Source organism: Trachurus trachurus (genome assembly GCF_905171665.1).
Source record: "Trachurus trachurus genome assembly, chromosome: 19".
In the NCBI taxonomy this organism is placed as follows: domain Eukaryota; kingdom Metazoa; phylum Chordata; class Actinopteri; order Carangiformes; family Carangidae; genus Trachurus; species Trachurus trachurus.
Window position 1 is genome coordinate 6,505,135 of NC_139913.1, and position 17,213 is coordinate 6,522,347.

Genomic DNA, 17,213 nt, shown 5'->3' on the forward strand with positions numbered 1-17,213 from the left:
TGATACCATCAGATCAGGGGGCTTCCTCCGACACTAGACCCACTAATGGACTCCTCATAAGGCTTTCAGGTCTTCCACTCACCCCTCAGAGGCCCTCCATATCTCCACAATCATTCTAAAAGGCCTGTTACCCTCAAACGATAGACCAGTTTCGTCTCAGGAAACCCTGTTTGAAAGACACAAACAGGTCTATCTCTAAGGCAGTCGCTGTTGTTGGCCTTATACTTTGGTGATGTTTGTATTGAGTGGCAGAGAGATGGCTCATAGTGAAAGGTGGCAAGGAAAATCTTCATGTTACTATTATCAGGGTTCCTAATTTCCAGACTTCTCGGTAAAAAAAAATCAAATAATTTGTGATATTTAAGTAAACAGACGTGCATAATATTAAAAAAGCATGCAATTTATCATTTGTTTTCATTATTCTGAATGGGTATATGCCATTATGCAACCAAATAATTTCCAGGAGATTGTACAATAGCGCATACAAAATAATAACTTCTAATTAGACCAAACCAAGATAAGATAAATAAAATAAATAGATTTCCATACAATAGTTTCCATTTTCCATACTTTTACAGACCTGGAAATGTATAAAATCAAATTCCATACTTTTCCATACTTTCCATACTTGCGTAGAAACCCTTTATTATTGAAATTATAGGCAAAATACAAAAGCTGTGAATTTGAATACCACTATAATATGGAACAAAAACAATAATGAAATGACACACAATGTTTAAGTATTTGTAGATGATTACAGTAATATTTTTCATAGACCTGTGTCTGTAGGCATATACATAAGAAAACATTTGTATAATTATCGGTTAGAATATTAGAACCCAAAGGTGTAAGAAAATGTGTCTTACAGGCCTAGAAAATTAAAACATAAATGCAGGTGGAAGCTAAGCACAATACTGTATAAGACACCGAAACAGTGCATGGAAACTTCTGTTACATCTATTTCAATGCAGTGCCGCACATTACATCTGTTTTCGGTTTAAGCAAAATTAAGACCATTTTAGAGCACATATTCTATCATTAATGAGATTTTGTGCTAGAAAAAAAGGGAAAATTTATTGTCCCATTAAAATTATTCAAATTTTTCTACCCTCGACTCCCTGATTGAATTTATCTACTGTCCATTCACAGCGTTTCCCAAAGCAGCAGCTGAACTAATGTGGATCTGAGCCATGCAGTAATCAAATGTATTCTCCCCAGGAGCCATTTAACACCTCGCTCAGCCCTGGCAGCTGAACCTGGATCCCACACACACACACACACACTCACACACACATGCTGACCTTCTTCAGAAATGCAAAATATTACAGTGTCCAGAGGAGAAAAGATGTGGAGCTCTGCCATGTGGTGCTATTAAAATAAATTATTTGGAGAGCACAGGGAGAGCCAGAATTAAAAATGGAGAATGTGAATGCAAAGCATACTAAATTCATTTTGATATTGCATCTGTGATTACTGTATAAGATGTATACAATTTCCCAATAAAACAGTATATTTGAAAATATGAAAGCGTAATACAGACAGTCACGAAAACACATAAAGTACAGTTAGTGGATTAGTGAAGCCAGGAGCAAGGTAAGGGTCAGTTTCTTCCTCTGAGTCAGATGGACAGATAAAAGAGTAGAGAGGAGGAGGAACACAGAAGAACAGATAAAGGGCAAAAGCGGACAACAGAGAAAAGACCAGGAGCAGATATAATGGAATAATACACATTTAGTCAGAGCTACAGGAGCCAATTTAGTTATCTGTGGTCCTAGGGGCAGTGGGAGTCCCACAGTGTCAGTCAACTCTGTTCTGGGTTACTTTTCATTTTGTCACAGCCGGACAGTGTAGGTACAGAAAACTTTCATCACTGCTGCCGTGATTTTTCTACTATATGGTTTAAATGAAAGGTGACAGACTCTTGAAAAATTGAAAGGTCAGTTGGGTCCAATAACCTGGTCTATATGGACTTTTTTAATAGTGATCAAAGAACTTCATGAAATTGCTGTTTCTTTGAGTGTGATTTGACCTTGGGTTGAGAGCAGGGGTTTGAATTGCCCAATCCTTACCTAAACCTAACTCATTGATCCAAATTAAAGCTTTTGACCAACCAACCTCTGCATGGTTTCTGGCTTCTGATGTGATTTTCCACAGAGGTAGGCTACTGCACACAAAATATTTGGTTGTTTTGAATTTTTTCAAATATTTTTTGGTTTCCACAATATGTTTCAAATAAAAATGTAAATTTGAATAGCTTGTATGCATGACTATCAAGCAAACATAGGCCTACATTGTTGATATTGGCATTGGTATCAGTTAACAAGATTTGTTTATAAATGGCAGTGGCGCACAGCCACCCTACTCACTGTACCTGTATGTTTAAGATATAGCCTACCGGTGTATTATTTGAATAGTTCCGTACTGAATGCACAATAGGCTTCAGTTCATGCACAGCTCCACTACTTCCTGAACTTAAGCCAGCTCCTTTATTTCTTGTCAGACTTGGATTAATCAGTTTGTCTAATAGGACAGGAAATAAAGGAGCCTGTTTAAGTTCAGGAAGTAGTGGAGCTGTGCATAAAGTCCATAAGGTAGGCTACCCAGTTCAATATAAAACGTTATTTAAAATATAGTAGGGGGTCCCTGCTCCACCTCTCAATCAGTTTGGGGGTCCTTGGCATGGGTCTATTATAAGACAATATAATACATACATGGTCCTTGGCCTGTAAAACGTTGAAGGCCCCTAATTTAAATCATTTATGGTGCACATGGCGGGGTTTTATTTTGAAACGTGAGCACTTGCATGACACTTCCGGTCCCTTTTCCGTGTTGTTGCCGGCGCGACGTCACTTCCTGCCACTTCACCGCCGCCAATTTACGAGGGTTTTTTCTCTGCAGATACGAAGCACGTTTTTCGTACAACGTCGGTGCGGTCTTTGCTGCTGCTGAATTAAAGTGTGGTCCTTAAACTACTGAACTTAATTCACCGAGAGCAGTGAAACGTTGGACAGACGGCCCCGTTTTTTCCGACTTGTTGTAAACTGCGGTGACAGTTTCATCAGCAGCTCAGTCAGTCAGTCAGGGGAGGAGTCGTGCACACACTGAGCCCTCCTCTGTGCTAACTGTTGGAGAGTTAAATGAAGGAATAACTAAACGGATGCAAGAAGATGAACAAGACTGCATAGAAGACGTTTATTAAGAGGACAAGACACAGTGGACTTCACGAGGTTGAGTAAGAAGAACAAATCATATTAAATGCTTTAACATCCAGGGAACAAGGAGGATAACTTAATTACATTGTGACTGAATTTGATTATAATCCCATGAGCTCTTCTCTCAATATCCAGGTAAATACTGTATTTTAAAGTCTTTGCTGGTGTGTTTCTCCACTTTGTCACAGTTGAGGCTTCACAGTGAGTGACCATGCTGCTGCACAGGCTGACCATTTGCTCCCCAAGATACGTGCATGTATGCCGCTTACTCACCAGACCACTGACACAAGGCAAGCAAAAGCTGCACCACCAACACTGTTATGCCGCATACCCGGCATGTAAACTTTGTGTAAACACCATATTACAGTCCATTCACAGCCATCAGATCCCTTCTCACCCAGCAGACTAGTTTTTTTTTTTTTTTTTTTTAGAGAAAAGTAACTCCATTAACTGGTGACCCCAGATCTTTGAATCAAAAGACATAAGTCTGTTGCTGAAAATTAATTGTTCAGTTTATTTTACAAATAATGATAAACATAGGCTATGTTTTTCTAATGTAATAGTAAAGTGCATATTTTTTAAGTGTTGTTTTGTCACTGCTTCACTGTTTTGTCACTGCTTCATGACATTTTATAAACTTAACAACTCATCCATCAGCTGTAAATAAGTACGGTAAACAAACTAAGTGATATTGAAATGAGACCTTAGTGACAGACTCTTTACTTAACTTTATTTGTTTATTTAGTCAGGACAATGCATTTTAATGGACAGTGAGTGCTAGAGTACCCAAAGTAAATACACCGGATTTAGCACATGTGCTAAATTACATCCGTAGTCCCCAAACAATACAACAATTAACATAAAAAGTCCATAAACAACAAGTTCAGTTCAATAGTCAGTTCAGGTTTTAAGTAGGCTATTTGATCAAATAAAAACAAGTATTTTCTGCTGTTTATGTGTCAGATATGAGAATTTGCTGTTTGCTGATTTGATGAATCACTGAATATTAGATATAATGGGCTCATAACATTATATGAGTGTCTATGTCAACATTGTCGTCGATAAGGTATGTGCAGCCAGATGTGGTAAATTCAACAAGAACGTCGGATCGACTGCTGTTGCAACATGCTCTTTTCTCTCCCTCTCTTCTCTCACTCTCTCTCTGTCTCACTCTCTCTGTCTTTCTCATGCGCCTCATTGCTCCGGAGAGATGTGTAATGTCAGCACAGGCTTTCTGCTTCCCCTGCTGATGTGGCAGTTTGAGGGGCAGTGATTATCTGTTTCCCAGGTTACATATGGATGTGAGCGAGGGCTTCACTTTGTTTGCCTCACTCATGTAATCAATGAAATGAAAACACAGCAAAACATGGCTGTTTGCATAGTTATGAAATGTTTGCAATGTTTTTTTCGGGGGGAGTTTGTAGAGATAGAGATGTGCGCACCACTGTTTATTTTGTGTGATTACTAGTTTTCTACTCACACAAGGCTGCTCAAGGTTTCCTAGATGAGATTAACAGTCTGAGACACTGTTTTGAGTGTTAATCATCAATCAATGAACCCAGACTCCCATTTAATCAAACATATTCTTGTTCAACATCTCATCCCTGCACACAGCTCCACAGGGCAGGGCCCACGGCAGCTCCTTTGCCCACCGTGGCGAACTGCGGCAGGCAAAGAGGATCGTGGTCAAGCTCGGCAGTGCTGTGGTGACCCGTGGGGATGAATGTGGCCTGGCTCTGGGGAGGCTGGCCTCCATTGTGGAGCAGGTGAGATCGGAGCACATAACCAGAACAGACTGTACTTTATATTAAGTGACATTTGTGTCTACACTACAGTACAGGAAATTCTTCCTCTGGCACCATCTGTTTCAAGTTCTGAGCTATGTAAAGTCACAAATGAGTATTCATGATTTTTCCCTTCCACTGCGCTTTCACCAGACAAGTTTACAAACATATTTCTGTGTTTTATTTTTTCTTCAGATTTTCCGATTTTAGCCTTTTTCTCATTTTCTTTGTTCAACTGAATTGTTCAGCAAAATGCTACGCAATGCATTCAAGTTCAATATCAATGCATTATCCAAAATCACAGAGACAACAGAAATAGAAAATCATACTCCTGACTGAGTTTGTTCGGTACAGACCCAACAAAACCCACAACAACATTGTTATTTTTATATTTCTTTCAAAGAAATTGTGTAAAGGACCGTTCCAACTGAAACTGCCATTAAAAGCAATCACATTTGCCAAATCAACCACAGTAAAAATAATAGAATAATTGTCTTTTGCACATCGTACGGCACTAGCGCTGTAGAAAGTAACAGTCAATGAAAACTGTTGGCCTTGTTTCTGAAATACAGAATTTTTTGATGTGACTTTTTTTGTTCTTCACTTTGAGGATCACAAGGGTTATTCCTTTGATAACCTTTGCGTTGTGGGGGAGACAGAAAGCTCAGAGGTGATATATCTCAAAATACCCACATGTAAAGCAAAAAAGAAAATATCATCATGGGTAGTAACCATTAGGGGGAAAGTACCATAGTAAGTAAATAAGGTGAACTGACCCTTTTAAAGCTAAATCCTTTGTGAAAGTCTGTGCGGTCCCTAGCTGTGATCCACGACTCGGTAATTGGTTGTATTGTATTTTTCATCCAGGTGGCCATGCTGCAGAATCAGGGCAGCGAGATGATGATTGTCACCAGTGGAGCAGTGGCCTTCGGCAAGCAACGATTAAGACACGAGATCCTGCTGTCCCAGAGTGTCCGCCAGGCGCTGCACTCCGGACACAATCAGCTGAAAGACATGGTAAGAAAAGAAAAGGTGGAGGAAGTTAACGCATCGATGCGTGAGGTAATGTCAAAGTATAAATCAACACAGAGTCACATAAAGAAGAAAACGCCGCTGCTCTTTGTGGGTTGAACCTTTTAACTGTGTAAAAGTGGAGGTGAGCTCGGTGCTTTGGTACTTTGTTGTGAGTAATTATTGTCACAAACACGACCATCATCAAACGCCTTTTTTCCTGATTATACAGTGCAGTGCGTGGTCACAGCAGCGGTGACAGTATAATAATCTCTACAACACAGTAGCCTGCAATACAGTAATGTTACAGCAATGCTTCTTAAACTGTTAAACTGGTATTGATCGAACTGTCACAAGCAGTTTTTGTTACTTTTGTTTGACAGTTCACTCAGCCAAGACCAAGTCCAAGATGGAAACCAAACCAATGCAAGACCGTTTTCAAGACTAATACTGTATTCAGCACCAGTACTCATAATAATCATAATGTTGCTTGATATTTACATTATTCCTCAGCTAAAAAGAAAAGTAAATTTTATGTCAAATCTGTTACATATTTAATTGAACAAAGTTTGGATTGAACTGAATAACACAGCACAGAACCTGCTAAAGTCTCCCAGTCATGACTCTGGTGCAGCTCGAGTTTTTCAGATCAGTTACACAGGCATATATTTCTGTAGAACAATTTTAATTATCTTAAATTTATTGAATTACATAACATAAACCAAAGTGAGCAGTTGACGGAGAGAAAAAAAGAAGATGTCACTGCAGCTGTGGTCTTGATTCGTCTTGAGAATTAATCGTGAGTCCAGCTCAAGACTGAGTAAATATGTAGCTGATTCCGTGTCAAGACCAATTGAAAATGTCTCCTGGTCTCGAGTACCACAACAAGAAAAATATACAACCCTGGATATAAGAACCTAATCACGCCTTTGTGACTACAAATTTGCATGCTAGATATTTACACCATCATAAAGCACATGGACCATCTTTCTACTCAGATACTATTTCCTTGTAGGTTTCTTCTGCTGATTGATTGATTGGACAACTGTCCCTCTCATTTGCTGCATCAAATGACTGGAACCTATTGCAAAAAACACTAAAGCTGGATGGTTTTGTGTCTATATTTGTATTCAAAGGCCGTCTAAAGGCAATTCTTAATGACACCTGTAAATGTTTTACTTCAGCCAGAAGTAAAACAGATTGCTGCTTAATGTGTTTTAATGTTTGTTTTGTTTTCTCCCTCTTCCCCTACAATTGTTTTATGGCACTTGCCAGGCCAACATTGTAAATAAGATTTTTTTTAAATGTTTTCCTGGTAAAATAAAGGTCAAAATAAAATTTAAAAAAAATCGATAAACTATTTGATGTTACATTATATGATGGAGCCATTTCTCCAAGAAGCCAAAAAGCTTTATACTTATAGAACCAGTGTAACCAGACATTTATTGGATTTAATGTTGCAGTCCCTGCCGGTGCTGGAGGCCCGAGCCTGTGCTGCAGCTGGACAGAGCGGACTGATGGCCCTTTACGAGGCCATGTTCACACAATACAGCACTTGCACCGCCCAGGTACTTGTGTTTACTTCACAGCAGAGTAACATCTTTAATCTTTGGCTCTTTCACTCAGCGGTCTCGTCTCTCCTAATTCTCTGCTCTCTCCTCCCTCCTCAGATCCTGGTGACAAATCTAGATTTCCACGATGACCAGAAGAGGCAGAACCTGAACAGCACACTACAGGAGCTGCTTCGTATGAACATCGTGCCCATCATCAACACCAACGACGCTGTGGTGCCGCCGCCGGAGCCCAACAGCGACCTGCAGGGGGTAAATGTGGGTACAGAGAGAACGGGCATGTCGCTGCTGGTGGTGATGGTAGCAGAGGCAGAAGGTGTGCTGAAGGGTTTGGCAGAGACAGTGTCTCATAGGGCTGGGACGATATGCCTTTTCGCCGATTCTTCTACGATTTTTTTGGATGCCGATTTGATTTTAAATTGCGATTCTACGATATTGCCGATTTTCTCGATTTTTAGTCTGCATTTTTAACACCAGTAAAACAGTTGAATGATTATGATTGTCTACAGACAATACACATCACATGTAAGTCAGTTTTTAAGATTCATTCAGCAGCAATATATATGTTTACTCTCTTTTCAAAAGCCTGGACTGCATAAAAGAGGCAAAAATAAAAGAGTATAGAAAAAACAGGCTTTTGAAACCTTTCTGACAAAATGAGATATAGACTGAGGTAAACTGCTACATTTTAACATTTATCTGCACACAAATACTGAAGGATTAACATACTCCATTATAAAGTGAACTTAACCCCTTTTCAAAACCTGGACTCTCTGTATGTAAAAAAGGCAAACAAATGCACATTGGACTATATATATATATATATATATATATATATATATAAAATAGAAGAAAAGAAATATTGCGATACTTATGTGAATCGATTTTTTCTCCCACAACCTAGTGTCTTATAGAGCGCAGACTGTTCATTAGCTATGGTTATTTTCTATCATTCTCACACACACACACACACGCTGGAAGATCCCTGCCACCCTGCCTCACCTCATCTGCCCTCGAGCATTAAGGCATGTGCATGCAGGGAGGGGGATGGATGGCAGTGCATCCTGCCACTGGTCAGGAGGTACTGTCACCGCGACTAACTTGTGTAGGTAGACGTCTCCTTTTTCCTTCTCCTGCAGAGACAGCTAACACCTCTTCAGCCATTAAAGAAGTTTTAACACTTTATTAATTCACATGTTATCATAACACTGCTAGAAACAAACTAATTCAACTGTGCTAAACTTAAAAGTTGGACTTCAGGGCCGTGATAATTTGAGTTTGACATTTTTTCCTGATGATCCTTTAGAGAGATGGCTTGCTAACAGAAAAAAATAGTAATATTAAATATTTATTTATGAGCGTGCCACTCTAGGCTTAAAAAAAAGGCTTAGATTGGTGAACTGGCAGATGGCTGACTTCCTGTCACTACTTTCCTGTCTTTAGGTGCTTACATCAGTGATTTTTTTCTGGTTCTCTAGGTGATCAGCATTAAGGACAATGACAGTCTGGCGGCGAGGTTAGCCGTGGAGATGAAGGCTGACCTGCTCATCGCGCTGTCTGACGTGGAAGGTATGTGTGTGTTACCACAACAACGGTCTGGATCAGCTGTTAGGTAACAACACCATCTGTCTGCGCTCTTCTCCGGTAGAGGGGGGAAAAAAACACCCCATTCAGGGTCAACTGAGAGTCAAATGAGAGGCAAACACAGACCTTCTGCCAGGATGTTTGAAATGGATGCTGATGGGGTTGACATAAGGTGTTCTTGTGCACGCACTTGTGTCATGGCTGTGAGTCCATTCAGCTTTAATTCTCTAGATTCAGGATGTAGATTTTCCTGACAGAGTAAAAATTGGATTACTGATGCATGAGGAAGTAACTTTTCTTAAAGAAATACACACAATACTTTGATCTGATAACTTTATTATTTTATATTCTGAATGAAAACTGATAGGACCCATGTGTCTATCATACTGGATGTGTATGAAGAAACAATTTGTATGGGAACTGTTTGTTTTTTTCTAGGATTGTACAACAGCCCCCCTGGAACAGATGACGCCAAGCTCATTGACATCTTTTACCCTGGAGACCAGCAGTCCATCACGTACGGTACAAAGTCCAGAGTTGGGATTGGAGGCATGGAAGCCAAGGTATATTGACAATCCGTAATCAATCTGTGAACGTGTTCAAGTTAAAAGTCTTATCTAAGTAGAGACTCACTGATAACAAACTAACTGGCCTTTTGTGCCATGGATTTTCCTTCACTTCTGTTTTCCTTTCCATGTCTTAAAGAGAGAACTCAATTTAAAATGAGAGATGTTAACTTTATATTGAATTGTCTAAATTGTAAACAACCAAAGATCACAAGTGCAGATGTCGCAGGACTTTGATTCAAAGCTCAGGAGAGTGTAGAGTAGAAGCTGTGTATGTAATGAAATGAAAGCTGTGTGGTCTGAAGAAGTCAAAACTTCAGCCACAACACACTTGAACACAATTTTTGTTTGTGCACACATCATGAAATGTAAGTGTGTTGTTATCCTGCTGAACTCTATGAATTTGTAGATATATGTAGGTAAAATGTTCACGTGTCTGTTTTGTGATGGATGCTTGTGTTTATGGTGAGAAAGCAAATCAACAAATAAAATTTTGTCTTTATGTAAAGTAAGATTTTGACATTTCTATTCAGATTGTAAAAAATAAACAATCTCTCTGTGTTTGTCCGCAGGTCAAGGCTGCACTGTGGGCGCTGCAGGGTGGCACCTCAGTGGTCATTGCCAATGGAACAAACCCCAAAGTAACAGGTCATGTCATCACTGACATTGTCGAGGGCAAAAAGGTGGGAACCTTCTTCTCTGAGACCAAACCCGCCGGTGAGTGAACCTGGGCCGAGTGGACTCTTTCCATTCGACCTCGTACCATGTCATTGGCAGTCACACCAAAGCTGCAGCTGTAGGTTCAGTTTGTGACCGAGGTTTGTCCTCTCCTCTCCGACTCTTCACCAGGCCCGACGGTGGAACAGCAGACGGAAATGGCACGAAACTCTGGAAGAACCCTGGCTTCTCTTCACCCAGATCAGGTGACACATCGTTTTGAATAGGAATCAAACACAAATACATTAAAAATTCCAGCTAAACTTTAGTTTTTCAGTCTTAAGCCTCCCTACAGTACATCAGACAGAGAAACACTGCCCCCCTGTGGGTAGATGTGGTACATGCTCATACTGCCTGTGTTTGCTTCACTGTTGCCAGAGGAGTGAGATCATCTGCCATCTCGCAGACCTGCTGACTGAAAAGAAGGACGAGATTCTCGCTGCCAACAAGATGGACATGGACCTGGCTGTTAATGCAGGTAGCAAAGGGCACCGCACACTCAGTTTGTGTGTTTGGGGAGGATATGGCAGAGTAGAAGTCAACACTCAGGAAAAGCTTGTGGCATTGTTTTATCTACAAACACATTTGCATCAATAAGATTTGATTCTGTCATTGTTGGCCACAAATTACATAAATTCATATATAATAATACATTTTTATTTAGGAAGTGCCTTTCACGCCACTCAAGGACACTTTACAGAGAGCAATAAACAACATCAAAACACAAGAAACATACAATAAACAACATTTAAAACATTAGTAAAAATGAATAAAAAGAGCAAATGAATAAAACTGTGCAGAGTGAAGGGAAATGTTGGAGTTAGGGGTGGTGGAGTGGGTAGGCAATTTTAAACAGGTGGGCTTTGAGTCGTGTTTTGAAAAGAGGGAGAGAATCGGTGTTACAGATGTCAGATGGTAAAGAGTTCCAGAGTTATTTATTATACTTAATAAATAACAAATGGGTGACTTAGTCCATATGTGCCCACCAGAGGGCGACTTTATCACTTTCCTGCCATCAGTCCCATCATCCTTCAGTTAATATACCACCTGATAATGGAGTGCAACCTCTCTCCCTTCCTCCACAGGCCAGTTGCCACCAGCCATGCTAAAGCGTCTGAGTCTGTCACCGGCCAAACTTAACAGCTTGGCGATAGGTCTGCGCCAGATCGCCGTGGCAGCCCAGGACAGCGTGGGCCGCGTGCTGCGGAGAACCAGGGTGGCTCACAACCTGGAGCTGGAGCAGATCACCGTGCCCATAGGAGTCCTGCTGGTCATCTTTGAGGCCAGACCTGATTGTCTGCCACAGGTATGCATGTATGCACATTTTTCACTGACTTTTCAGTATGTATAACATATTTCTCTGAAAGGGGTAGTTCAACATTTTGGCACATTGGCCCATTGCCATAATCCCTATAGTTTTAGGAGTAGGTTTGTTCGGCAAACGCAGAGACTGCTTGCCAAAAAACTGCCCCCGATGGGAATGAGCATCGGCGGTTTTGCATGAATTTACCTCTAAAACAACTCTGTCTCGTAACGTTCAGTTATTATCTCATAGCGTGGTGAATGTGCAGGTCACAACTTGTCCACCAGAGCGTTTTGAGTTGTTGGATTGTGTATTTGATCAGTTTGATGAGGGAAACCAAGAAAGCTCTGAGCAGCTCACGGCTCTGCTCCGCCGCTCTAAAAACAGCTTGCACCGACAATTAAAGGTAACGAACCTACTGCTATGACTATAGGGATTATGGCAATGGGCCAATTTGCCAAAATTATGAACTATCCCTTTAATTATCTTGTTAGTGTGTCAGTTTTTTTTTTTTACTTCTTTCTTGAAATGACTGCAGTAACATCACAGAGCTGCTGTGTTTTTATCCAGGTGTCGGCCCTGTCCATAGCCAGTGGTAACGCACTCCTTCTGAAGGGAGGAAAGGAGGCTTCCAACACAAACCGTGTTCTCCACCAGCTCACACAGGAAGCCCTGTCCATGCACGGAGTCAGAGAGGCTGTGCAACTGGTGAGACCGGTTTCCTGTGCATCTTTTATGAGACAGTACTGTACAATCTCTGTATTTCAGCCAGAGAATCTGCTTTGTTTGCTTCTGTTCCCAAACCTTTTTCTTTTTGGTGCTAGGTGAGCACCCGTGAGGAGGTGGAGGATCTGTGCCGACTGGACAAGATGATCGACCTGATTATCCCTCGAGGTTCCTCTCAGCTCGTGAGGAACATCCAGCGAGCCGCCAAGGGCATCCCGGTGCTCGGTCACAGCGAGGGAATCTGTCACGTCTATATCGACGCGGAAGCCAGCATTGACAAAGTCATCAAGATTGGTCAGCAAACCCAAATCTCCAGTCCATGTGTACATTTCTACCATGTTACTAAAATAACACAACTAATCAATTTACCAAATATTTGTAAATTGTCTGTGTGGTACTGAAATACCGTTTTTCCCAGATCTGAATGTGTTCGATTGCAATCAATGAAAAGGCAGTAATTGATGGATTTTTTTTATTATTCTATTACAGTCAGAGACTCCAAGTGTGATTACCCAGCAGCATGTAATGCTATGGAGACTCTGCTGATTCACCGAGACATCCTGAGAACCCCGCTTTTTGACCAGATCATTGACATGCTGCGCACTGAGCGGGTGAAACACCAAATGCACAGAATAAGTCAACAAAAAAATTGCTTTAATTGTATTTTGTAAACCATAATGAATTAATGATTTGTTTTTCATTCAACGTGTCACTAGGTGAAAATTCATGCAGGCCCTCGATTTGCTTCCTACCTGACGTTCAGCCCATCGGAGGCCAAGTCGTTGCGGACAGAGTACGGTGACCTGGAGTGCTGCATGGAGGTGGTGGACGGCATGGAAGAGGCTGTGGACCATATCCACAAGTATGGTAGCTCCCACACAGACGTTATCGTCACAGAAAATGGTACGTGGGCTTTTTTTTTTTGTCCTAAATTCTGGCTTACATGCATGCAGGAAAGATGCAGTTGCCCCATAATTGTAGTGACATCTTATTTTTACTAAACGGCACCTGTCAGTCTCGGTCAGTCTTGTCTTGCTCCAGTCTTCTTCAGAAAGGTGTTTCTGACATCGCCCTGTCTCCCTGTCACAGTGAGTAATGAGCAGTGACACTTGTTGGCAGGATGAGTGCACAACCTCCCCGTGTGACTCCAATGCCGGGGACAGAGACCATTTAAAATGTAGAGCAGATGCTATAACACCGTTTAAAAGACTCATCCCTGTTGTTTCTCTTGGGTCATGTTCAAACACCTTTGTGAGCCTTTGATAGAAACCTGTCTGTGTGTGCAAAGTGTCTCCTGTTTTAAAAGGCAATTGCCATCCTGCATGTGGACAGTGAAGACAAACACATTGCTGAACATTGTGAATTATTCATAGTACCGAAAGGTGTCCCAGACAACACACGCCTTTTTACTTTTACTGCTCAGATAAGCAGCAGTGTTCATAACATGGATAACAAGCCTCTCTGACTGAGGTGCGAATGCCTCGTTAAAGAGCGGGATACAACTATGGAGAATATTTTGACACGTTTCTTTAAGTTGTTGGAAGAAACAACAGTGTCCAGCATTTTGAAAAATACAGGAGAAAGTGCGCTGTTCACGTCTCTACATTGAGGATTATTGGCACCTGCAGTGGAGGACGTACTGCTGCCATCTAGTGACCACAGAAGGTACCTCAATGAATTACAATGTGATTTGTACCAGTGAACCTCAAAATCGATCAGATAGATAGATAGATAGATAGATAGATAGATAGATAGATAGATAGATAGATAGATAGATAGATAGATAGATAGATAGATAGATAGAGTTTTTTTGGGTGATGGATGTTCACATGATTCTTGCAGTTTGCAGCACTGGGTGTTGTGTAAAATGGCATGGACAGATGTGTTTCATGAATTGGTTTAATTGCATCAGCAGCAATAAACACCTGTAATTAGGTATGTCCTCTGAACAGAACAGCCAAATAATTTTTTATAAGCTTTTGCAGCACTTTAATTCATTATTTTGCCTCAGGCTCTTTGGCTTGAAGACAATTTATAACTGTTATTTTTTACAAACCGTTAAGATGATATGAGTTTGTGAGCTAGCAGCATCAATAAGTTGCCCTTGTGTTACAGAGGACACAGCGGAGCAGTTCCTGCAGCAGCTGGACAGTGCATGTGTTTTCTGGAACGCCAGCTCACGCTTCGCTGATGGCTACCGTTTTGGACTGGGTACGTGGTGGGGGTCTCATCAACATGTCATCTGTCGCGTGCTTCTGTCCCTGTGTCTCCTTTTCCCAAAAGTCTGCATCCTCTCTTAGCCATATTCATTTGTTAGAGGGAGAGAATTGGCACACTATCTAACAACATTATGTGGTTTACCTGTCTCACTTTCTTTTCTCTGACTTTTGGCTCTTCTTTATCTTCAGGAGCTGAGGTTGGAATTAGCACGGCGCGTATCCATGCACGGGGCCCTGTGGGCCTGGAGGGGCTGCTCACCACCAAGTGGGTCCTGAGAGGTGATGGGCACACGGCTGCTGACTTCTCTGAGCACGGCACTATGAAGTACCTCCATGAAAACCTGCCTGTTGGCCAGCCTTTGGCAGGACAGAGAGACAGCAACTAGACCAGAGACTTTCACAACGCTCTCTTGGCCTCAACGTTGGTCAAAATGATTTGCATTGCCCACCAGCAGCCTCTGTTTCAAACCTCTGCAGCACACAGCAGAGAGAGATGCTCAGCACTCCAATGGTCCAATTTATCAGCACATCCAGAAAGTTGTCCCTGCATAGAAAACAGTGTTGTTTACTGACAGAGTTTACAATTTTTAAAAGAATTCTACCTCAGCTTATAACGCCTTCGTATACGAGTAATGGAAGTGCCCTCATAGGCTCTTGCAGGAGGCATCATGTGGTGAACACAGCGCATGATGCTTCTACAACAACACATTAACTGGGGACAGTATGAGCAAGAGGAGTAATAATCAGGATAGCTTCCTGTAAGACAAAGTAAACGCATGTTAAACATGTGTTAAAGAAACTGATATTTGTTTTAAAATAATCTCAGGACATGAATTCCATGATGGACTTAAATTCGCAATCCTTTTTTTTAAATAGAGATCAAACTATAATGTCATTATGCTGGCTTTGCTTGTTTACACCGAACCAAACAGTGCCAGCGTATTGATACCCCTGTGTGTGATTTTTAAAAAGCACAGCACTACAGACATCGACCCGGGTCTGTGACTACCTCTGCAGACGGCTAATTGGCGGGACAACAGTGCCCGGCCCCCACTTGATGTTTGTATCATTTATACAGAATAACAAGGTGGAGGTGCAACATTCCCGCCATGAACAGGCTGTGTAAAAGTGGCACTATTTAATTTCATCCATAAGATGTCCATGAGAATAGATAATGCCCAAATATTCTAAATGAAAAGTACCATGGAGTACCAATATGATCGGTTTATTTTTTATCAAAAATATTTTTCTTTTATCTATTCAAGTCTGTTCTTTCAAAAAGTTCATTTGAATGTGCATATTATTACTTTTCGGTTAGTGCATTGGCTCATGGTGGATACTGATTTACAGTATCTGCTGTCTTTGTTCATCCATTTCAGCATTTCTATTTTCTTGCTGTAGTTCCAGGTTTAAGTTTCTTTCTGTATATTTCTACTGTAAATGTGCAGGTATTTTTTGATGAGCTGAGTTGCTGCTTTTAAATCACTACAAGGTAGCATTTGAGAGAAGAAATGTTTACTTTTCCCCATTAGTTTATCCACTTATCATTTGTTTTCCTGTTTTAAAAGTACAGGATTAAAATCAATAGTATTGTACTGTATATGATACAGAAGTATCAGAAATTTTCCAGCCATGCTGTACACAGTTGAAATGCACTTCAGCATGAATGCATCCATTTTATTTACTATATTATTTATTTGATCATTCTTACAAGTTCTGCTCATTTTTTCCCCCCATGATTTGCTGTTTTCCTGTTTGTTCCTTGTGGCGCCCAAAGCTTCTGTCAGAGCAGGAACAGTAATTGACAAGCTGCCTCCTTCGAGCTGGAGGGGAGAACGCAACTGCTTTTAAATTAAGCTCTGTTACATTCCAGCCTCTGAGCTCTTATCTGATGTATTGCAATGCACACTTAAGGTTTGGTTTGGGTTGTTTAATAGCAGTGTTGTAGAATTATAAAGAAAGTAATTGAAAAAGAATATTTGGATATTATTCTCACTTTCTTTGATTTGTTTTATTTATTTTTTTGCAGCCGAAATGTTGAGGATTTTCACACGCATTTTCATCTCTGTCCTGGCACTAGTCTTTCTACTTTCACAAAGAACACAAATTAATGGGGAAAAAAAGTCATACTGATCTGAAAAACAGATGTCTAAAAAGGGCCTTTTTAAAGTTGCCCATAGGGGAATTCACATTGCTGGAAGTGGGGCAAAGAAGATGGAAGACAATACTATAGAGGTTTAATTATCCAGCCATCAGAAATGAAAAGGGGGAGAAGGAGAACTGAGACTAATAATGGAATCACAGGCTTATGTTCTTGGTTTCTCTGTTTCTCTGTTTCTTTCCTTCTCTCTTTTCTATCATCTAAAGAATTCATTCTCCAAAACGCACTACTTACCCTTCAATCAGCCTCCCATCACCAAGTCCAAAGGGTTCAGAGATGAAGAGGGAGACAAAACTCGGATCTCACTCTTTTGTCCTTTTCATGTGTGAAGCGATTGAAAGAAATCATCTAAATGACTT

At 40.8% G+C, this 17,213-nt stretch overlaps 1 protein-coding gene across 1 annotated transcript; it reads left to right on the top strand.

Annotated features, from left to right (window-relative positions):
• Window positions 1–5,863: 5,863 nt before the first annotated feature.
• Window positions 5,864–15,079, top strand: aldh18a1 (aldehyde dehydrogenase 18 family, member A1; the record flags this gene model as incomplete). Its single annotated transcript, XM_083994895.1, has 15 exons — window positions 5,864–6,013; window positions 7,471–7,575; window positions 7,678–7,836; window positions 9,057–9,147; window positions 9,601–9,725; window positions 10,301–10,445; window positions 10,578–10,651; window positions 10,824–10,923; window positions 11,531–11,751; window positions 12,319–12,456; window positions 12,573–12,768; window positions 12,964–13,085; window positions 13,191–13,377; window positions 14,590–14,685; window positions 14,883–15,079. Exons 1-15 carry the CDS (start codon window positions 5,870–5,872, stop codon window positions 15,077–15,079), a joined length of 2,100 nt encoding a protein of 699 aa, XP_083851021.1. The 5' UTR covers window positions 5,864–5,869.
• Window positions 15,080–17,213: the final 2,134 nt, after the last annotated feature.